Source organism: Diuraphis noxia, unplaced genomic scaffold, assembly GCF_037042655.1.
Source record: "Diuraphis noxia isolate RWA-SAM2 unplaced genomic scaffold, SU_Dnox_SAM2 contig0001, whole genome shotgun sequence".
Classification (NCBI taxonomy): domain Eukaryota; kingdom Metazoa; phylum Arthropoda; class Insecta; order Hemiptera; family Aphididae; genus Diuraphis; species Diuraphis noxia.
This window is the reverse complement of record NW_028301711.1, coordinates 55,055,820-55,064,230: the sequence shown is the minus strand read 5'-3', so window position 1 is coordinate 55,064,230 and position 8,411 is coordinate 55,055,820. Positions and strand designations below refer to the sequence as shown.

The 8,411-nt window shown below is 25.9% G+C and overlaps 1 protein-coding gene across 3 annotated transcripts; it reads right to left on the bottom strand.

Moving 5' to 3' along the window:
• Window positions 1–2,951: 2,951 nt before the first annotated feature.
• Window positions 2,952–8,119, bottom strand: LOC107161294 (uncharacterized). Of its 3 annotated transcripts, XR_016189496.1 has the most exons (6): window positions 7,994–8,119; window positions 7,753–7,906; window positions 7,578–7,674; window positions 7,132–7,349; window positions 3,225–3,388; window positions 2,952–3,040 (listed from the first exon to the last, which is right to left on the bottom strand). XR_016189496.1 is itself a non-coding variant. In XM_015507651.2 (4 exons), exons 1-4 carry the CDS (start codon window positions 7,846–7,848, stop codon window positions 2,990–2,992), a joined length of 462 nt encoding a protein of 153 aa, XP_015363137.1. In that variant the 5' UTR covers window positions 7,849–8,006; the 3' UTR covers window positions 2,952–2,989. The 3 variants fall into 3 exon arrangements, 2 of the variants coding, with proteins under 2 accessions (XP_015363137.1, XP_089072448.1); XM_015507651.2 differs by lacking the exon at window positions 3,225–3,388 and having other exon boundaries at window positions 7,753–8,006; XM_089216322.1 differs by lacking the exons at window positions 2,952–3,040; window positions 3,225–3,388 and adding an exon at window positions 5,926–6,061 and having other exon boundaries at window positions 7,753–8,007.
• Window positions 8,120–8,411: the final 292 nt, after the last annotated feature.

The window sequence follows — 8,411 nt, the reverse complement described above, 5'->3', positions numbered from 1 at the left end:
GTTTTATGTAAAATCAATATTGGTTTTAGCTGATCTTCAAAACGAATAACATTAAATACTAGAAATGTTCACTAAAAGTATATTTATATTAGTATTTTCTGTGTTTAATTAAATCATAATATTTAAAACTATTTTGAATTTTTGACGCTATTTGAGTTAATTAATATTTTTGATATTTGACATTTTTGATTTTTTTCAATAACTAATATAAAACATAATATCTTATAAGTATACTATGGAAAAGTCCAATAAAAGAAAAAACTGTGCAAAATGGCACATATAGTAAAACGCGATTTGTGTATATACCTTTTTCATTGAGTGCAACTGCCAGCTATAGTGTTCCGAACCGATGCTCGTGATAAATATAAAGGTACCCGTACCTCGATATCGAAATAGAATAGCAGTATAGAATCATACCAGTCATTTTTAAGCTGTTATTTAAGTCGTAGTGAATGTGTAATCGTATTATGCGACTGTAGAGTAGATTAGGTTAGGTAGATATAAGAAATAGCTTGATAATACATAAGGACATTTGTCTACATGTTAGTATGTTAACAATCTGTGATTAACAAAAGATGAGAAATATTGTTTTACAAAAATCTTCAACTTTATACCTACCATACTGAAAAAGCTCTAGCAATGGAATTAGAAATCTTAAAACATAAATTTGATATTACATTTACTTAAAGTCGTTTGTCATTTTTTTTTTCAAGTTTGTATAAATAATTTGAAGGGAAGATAAGAAAGAATTAAAATTTTAAAAGCTAGTGACCGATGTCAAGTAAACTTCATAATTAATTCAATTTTTTTTTATGTATATATACCTATATTAACGCTTCAAAACATAAATATATTACAGATTCCTATATTGGATATGCTTTTTATAATCCTTATTGCACCACTAGTTTTATCAATAGGTAGATAACATGGACAAAACATGAGTAGATGGGTACCTCATACCTATAACTTATGTTACACCATTGGCCATCCCTATAATTATGTTCATAGGAATATAAAATTATAAGAAAAATGGTAGCAGGAATAATGGTGCCTAACCATTATTATAAAATACACAGAATATATTATAATAGGTACCAATCAAATATAACACAATTCAGTTGTTCTTCTATGAAATATGCATAGGCAATACTTATAATAAATTAATAGCTATTAACTATATAGATTAAGTTAATATTATATAAACGTGTAACTTTTCTGTTTATAATATATAAATATATAATGTGCCAATGTGCGGGTAATTAACTATAGCCTAATAATTAATTCGATAATTATAATTAAACTATTTAAGTATTAAAAGTACTTGATTAATATTTTATGATTTGTGAACTGTGTAGTGTGTATATTTATTTCCCATATTTTTTTATGTTATGATAGAATTGACAGATTTGGATGAACACGAGGAGCTTCAGTCTAGATACGTCAATGGGTATATTGTCTGGCAAAGTATCATAAGTACATTCAATTCGTCAATTGTAATTTATTTAACATAATTTTTTTTTTTATCAACATAAAGAAGACAAAATCAATTAACTTTATAAGAAAAATCTTTTAATTAGCTGTCTAACCTCTTTTACTGCAATGCACAAAATTAATTCTATATATATATTGGATAAGGATATTATATAAGGGAAGTTTATATAAATAGAAAAAATTAAAGAAAATTAATTTTAATAATCTTTTAATAATTTTAAATTTAGAATAAAAGCGGACCTGCAGATTCTAATGACAAAAACAAATTATTAAGTAGCAATAACTAGCAACTAGTGTGGAAATATTCAATACTTTAAACACCAACCATAAGTCATAAATTCGATGAGTGAACATGGATAATATTATATTTATTGTATCTATTAGACTATTTGAGTAAACAAAAAAAAAATATGTAGTATATATGGCCAGAAATATAAATATAAATTTTGAATGTGGTGGTGCTAGTTTAAAAAGGTTAGGTACAACTACATTTAAGTATAAGATTCTGAGCAAAAATTAATGTATTGATTTTGCAAAGCTTATTTATTTTTGTGTTTAGAATCACGTTAATTATTGCCGTTTTAGGGCAGTAAAAATACTTCAATTTTAAACTTTTAAGTGGTTTTTTGTAAAAATGGATCTAGGTAGTGATTGGTGGGTGGTGGGGATGAGGCAAAAGTAAAAAACTCTTGGTACCTACTTTACATAGTTTTAAAAAAATAAAAATAAATGCTTGGGCAAAAAGTTTGAACTTTAATACAAAAGTTTAGAAAAGATATTATTAAAGGTATCAGTTAAAAAGTATTAAAGGTATATAAATACGATTCATTTTGACAAAACTGACCAAAAACTATGACAAAATCATGAAAATTTGCAACTAAATAAAATTGTATAGTTAAACATTTTTAAAATATTTAAATTTAAAACTAGAATTGAAAATTAAAAACAAAGTTTCTCAAAACTAGTTCACACTAATCAAAAATCTAAAAAATATATGAACAGTTTTTTTTACAAAAATTTAAGTACAAATTTGTCAAAATTCAAAATTCAAATGAAGAATAATAATTTTACAAATTTTTTGTAATTTAAAAAATATTATTTTGCAAGCACTTGAAACTTTCAAATATGTTGTTAGATTTTAAATACACAAATACATTTTTTGATACAATTTTTCAAGCAAAAATCAATTACTATATTAATATGTAGGTACCTATTAAAGTCGTCAATCATTTTAATAGCAACAATATCATAAACTGTAGGCTGAGAGTTTGTCTTTTAGCAATTTTAGATTTTATTCATATTATATAATTTGTATATTTAGGTTGTACAGATTGTTCTTTGTGAAGTACGAAAAAAAATAGTTTTAAAACACTGTTATAAAAACATGAAAATGATTTGAAAATCAAATGTATTCTTATAATATAATAATATATATTAAATAAAATAACATAAACCATAAATATTTAATCAAAAGCTTTTATTTATATAAAAATTAATTTTAACACATAATCTCCTCGGTTTCAAAAGTTATTTTACATCTTGGGAGATCCTGAAAATAAAAAACAAAAATTAATAAAAATACTTAAATATAATTTTAATAAGTACATTTAAGCTTTCCGCCGAAAAAATCAAAAAGCAATAGATCTCTTACATTAACGATAAACAACATTGATATTAGAAACAACAACGGGCCTTATTATCTAGTAGTTAAATTATATAGAACCCTCACTTACAAATAATATATTGTAGCTATGAAGAATAAGCTAAATAGCAGGAATGTTATTGTTCAACTAGCTGGGAGAAGCTTGGGCTGCAACCCAAATGTTTTAAAAACTTCCACCTTAGGCTTAGTGGATAATGTAATGGAGTATTGCGCTCCAGTTTGGATGAGAACCCACTGTAACAAGGTCAACGTACAATTAAATCAAGCTATGGAAATCATGACTGCCATGATCTAAAGCAGGCAAAAGTGATGGTTACCAGTTCTCTCCAACATTTTTTTACCAGAATTTCGTAGGTGAACGGCAGTATCGTATATTCTTGAAAAAATTGAAAACAAGAAGTAGATACCTACTAGTTTATTAGTTTACAACAATGTTTTCTGTCACCTAGATAAAAGGCTTAAATCAAAACACCCAATATGGAACATAGCTATAGGCAAGTGTCACCCCTTCAGAAATGGTTAAAGCAATGCAATGAATCCAGAATTAAAAATAGCTTCCTATTTGACAGTCAGATTTTGAGGCGCCTAGACCAATTTATACAATGCTAAACAGGATCCAAACTGACTAGGGAAATGTAACAATCTATTACACAAATAGGTTTTTCAGAAGTATCTGCTTTCATATGAAGGAAAGAACAAACAGTGAAAGAATTAGTGCTGGAGTGTTCTAAAACCAAATTTTAAAGAGGAATTGAAAACATTTGTAGCTGTAATTTTGAAGTCATAGGTTGGATGCACAAGCTGATTGTGAACTTATACATTTTTCTAGCTTATACCTTTTTGCTTACACTACTATTTCTACCATGATTATAGTATTTTGTTCATTATTTTATGTTATTATTATTATTTATTTCTGTTATTTACTTTTATTTGAATTATGTGTATATTTATATTTATTGCAATAGTATTACTTAATAATTTTACCAAAGTCATAAGCAATAAAAAAATGACATTTACAATGTAATATTTATTTTATTAGTAACGGTCAAGAGGGGGTGATAGTGCGATACACTGGAATGTCATGTCTCTAAATTTTATGATTTACATGTTCTATCGCCCCACTTAAAATAATTTATAAATGTTATCGGTTTATACCCAGATTTCAATTAGAATTTTTCATATCATTTTTGATTTTAGTTTTTATTTAAATTAGTTTTACAATATTATAATGAAAATTGATATTTATTAATTTTATAGTATTAATAAAGTAATTAATTTTTCAATAAGAAATAACTACCTTTTAGTTTGCCTGTTTAAATTGTGACTACTAATTGGGAAATCTAAACATAATTTCTTAGAATTTTATGGTAATAATAAGATTTTTTTAGTGTAAAGCAGTGGTTCTCAACCGGTGTGCTACGGCACAATACTGTGCCGAGAGATCAACTAGGTGTGCGCGGGAAGTTTCTGATATTTGTAATTATGACAGTAATTTATTTCATTAATTTTGTGTTGAGTGTGAATCAAAAACTTGTGATATATAATAATGTGCCATGAACCAAAAAAGCTGGTGTAAAGTCTAAAGTTACAATCTTTTTGATTAATTTATCAAAAGATAATAAATATAGTAAATATAATTTGTATTTAAAAAAAAGTTAAGATTTGTGTATGCTTTCTGTATTATGAGTATAATGCATACTAAACGGAATTCATAAATTGTAAGTAGATAAATATTTTAAACATTAAAGTTATATGTATATTATTCATTTATATTATATATTTAGTATTTCCACATTATAAATATAATATTTGTTGTATTTCAAATTTCAAATATATTTAATAGAAGGTACTTAGGCAGTTAGGCAGGAAGAATATACCGACCTTAAAAATTCAAATGTATACTGAATGATAACAAAACTGTAATATAAAAAAGTTGTTAAGGAGAGGAACTCACGTTCTTCCATCAACCATTCCATCAAAAGACGTATGACTCTAAATAAGAGAACTATACAACTCAATTGCATCCCTCCACTTATTTTGATCAGCTTTGACCACTGTTAATGTCACTGTTGTATCAAGGTACTTATGGAGTTAAATATGATTCACCAGTTAATATTTTAAAATAGTTTTGGTTTATTAAATTTATTTTTCGAATTATGGCATATCAAATTGTATTAAAGAACTAGAAGCTATAAATTAGTAAGAAATAAGCTGAAATAAGTAATTTTTTAATACTTTTTAGAACATGCATATTTACAGTTTTCATATTTATTTTTAATATTTTCATCAATCAACTTGATGTAGTACATATATGATATTTAACAATAGCAGTCAATATTGAGCATGATTTACCAAACTTAATTAAAACTAATTTTATCAACACTGAAGGTACACTGTACTATGTCATCAAAAATCATTGAGATGGATGAGAATACTGGAATGAGTATACCCTACATCAGCAATATAAAAAACATTCAGGCCACAACAGCTGAACAGCCGACAATAATATTGATCCTATCCCTTTCACGGTATGACGAGAAATATGTCGAAATTACAGCATCTATACCTACCGTAAAGTAATAATATAATTTTGTATATATTTTAGGGACTAAGAAGTGTTAATTAAAACAAATAAAACAAAATATAATTACTTTTATTTATTCAAAAGAATAAAATTCAAATGTTATTGACAAACATAATATATGGTTTTTAAATACATATTGTATAGTATTTAACTTTCATATCATTAAATTAACTAAATTTTGTTAAATTTTATCTGACAGATGTTCTAGTTTTTGAACAATTCTTTCATATTATATTGTTTTTTGTAGTGTAGCATTCTAAGATTTATAAATTTTTGACATATTCATCTAAAGCGGTAATATTCATGGCTAGTCGATCCAAAATCTATATTAGTAGAATGAGAATTAGGAAAATAAAAATGTTTACTTTTATTCAAAATACATTTTATAGTGCTTTTATTAATAAGTAATTTTGATCTATTGTGGAGAAAAGTTCTTTTTATTAAAATTCATTAAAATTAAGATCTGTAATAACGTTTTCAGCTGCTCTACGTATAATTAATGAAACGGCGTTAGAGATGTTTATTATTTCCCTCTACTTACCGATGTTGTAAAATCCATTTTTATAAAACATCAGTACATTTCAATGGAAATCTATAATCGTGATTTATTAAATGTTAGAAATGTATAAATGTTTGACATTATTTGTAGGTATTTATGAAATCTGTTTAAAGTTCACTAACTGATAAAATTGTACAGCGTTGCCTTTAAATTGCCTATTATATAGTAAAACCAAATGCAGCACATGAAACAACCATATTAAATTATAATTATTTAACAACCCACACAAGGTACCTATAAGTTAAATAAATTTAAAGTAAAAAATAAAAATATAAAAATTAAAATAAGGTGTAAATAAATTAAGTTAATTTGTATAGTGTACATAATATATGTCTTACTATAATATCCTAATTTTTAATTTTTTGGTGGTGAGGATAACATTATAACCGACAAACCATTTTTTGATGCCTAGTACGCATTCCGGTATTCTTATCTATCACGATGTCAATAATACTTTAATAACAATTTATATTCTCAATACAGTGAGTACTGATGGCTTATTTTTAAATAAGTTTATGGCTGATAGAAAATTAGTGTAGATAAAAATAAGTTTGGAAACAATTACTGATATTTTACGAACAATATATAGGCTAGTAGATTTCTGAATAATATGATAACAACTGCAAAATATTTTAGTTGCATTTGATTCTAAATCTTAATAAATTATTATTATAGCAAGCACTTGTTAGTATAGGGTAAATTGTTAAAAATGTGCTATTTGATTACAATTATAAAAATATAATTACTAATATTTTAATAAATTGGTAATTAGGTACTGATAAAAATATTGCTTAAACACAAAAAGCAAAAATATAATATAACTGTGTAAATTACCTCAAATTCCACAATAGGATATGGTTTTGGCAAATTTTTGATTTCTTCAATTACTTGTTTGTGGTTTTCGGTCAAATTATCTTGATTAATCCATTTGTAGTACAAGCTGCAAATACGTGAACTCATCTCTTTGGCAGCAAAATCCTCAATTACCATATGAAAGTCATCTAGCATACATTTTTTAATATACCCAGATACTCGATCATTACGGCCAGTTCCTAAATTATATTAAAATCATATTAATTATAATTAAATTAATAGTACACACTGATAATAATTTATTATTCTAAAGAATTTACATGATTAATTTTGATGGTTAGGCTGAAACCTATTTGTAACATCTTAAATTAATTAAATAAAATAATATGATAGATAGTTATAACAATTATTACAACTATTAAATATTAATAATTATTTAGAAAATTAATAAAGAGAGGTATACAAACCATAAATCAAAATACAATCAAATACATCCTGTATGAATTTTTTTATATCTGTATACACAGCTATGCGTGAATCTCCTGAGGTACGATCAACAACCAACTTGAAAAAACAAAAAAAATATAAAAGCAACAGTAGGTACCTAGTGAAACGATAACCTGTAAACAAATGTCCACTCACATTCATTTCTGGCCAATTGTTGAACAGCGCAGAGATTATGTTAATAAAATTGACTTCATTGTTCCATTCAAATTTCTCTTTGGCTTCTAAACTCATTGTACTCAACAACAGCGGTGAACCAAAATAAACGAAATAAAGGTGAAATAGATAACAACTACAACAGTAAACCACAAATATAATAATATTTCATAGAAGTGATATATTTAAATATTTAGACAACGACAACTGATTACGCCGGTACCTACTACGTGACTGTGACTATCACAATAATAATAATTTGTCTGTGGTTTTATTATTGTAAATTGTTGCTCTTCCGTGGTGCAAGGACGTAAGGTTTACTTGTTACACGAACAAATGCGTGTCAATGATGATAGTAACTATAATAGGTATGCTGACAAATGGACTTCGAGTCATTGAGATTCCGGTAACCATTCTGATAAGAATTTATACCAGATTTTTAAAATTAAAAATATCCTTAGATGTGACGTCATATTTAATTTAATATCATATTCATTATTGTTATCATACTTATTATCTTTAAACTGGCACCAGAGTACCATCTAAGTGTACGGTAGTGCGGTACTAACACGGAACAATATAAAAGCGACATTGGATCAGCTAATCAGATTCTTGTTTACCTGTGATCTGAAATCTGAACC

Bases quoted from the DNA above. Each gene is read 5' to 3' on its own strand.
- LOC107161294 (XM_089216322.1), bottom strand. From the start codon at position 7,848: ATGAGTTTAGAAGCCAAAGAGAAATTTGAATGGAACAATGAAGTCAAT. The intron at 7,675-7,752 runs GTGAGTGGACAT...TGTTTTTTCAAG, and splicing joins ACAATTGGCCAGAAATGAAT to TTGGTTGTTGATCGTACCTC. The intron at 7,350-7,577 runs GTTTGTATACCT...AATATAATTTAG, and splicing joins TGATTGTATTTTGATTTATG to GAACTGGCCGTAATGATCGA.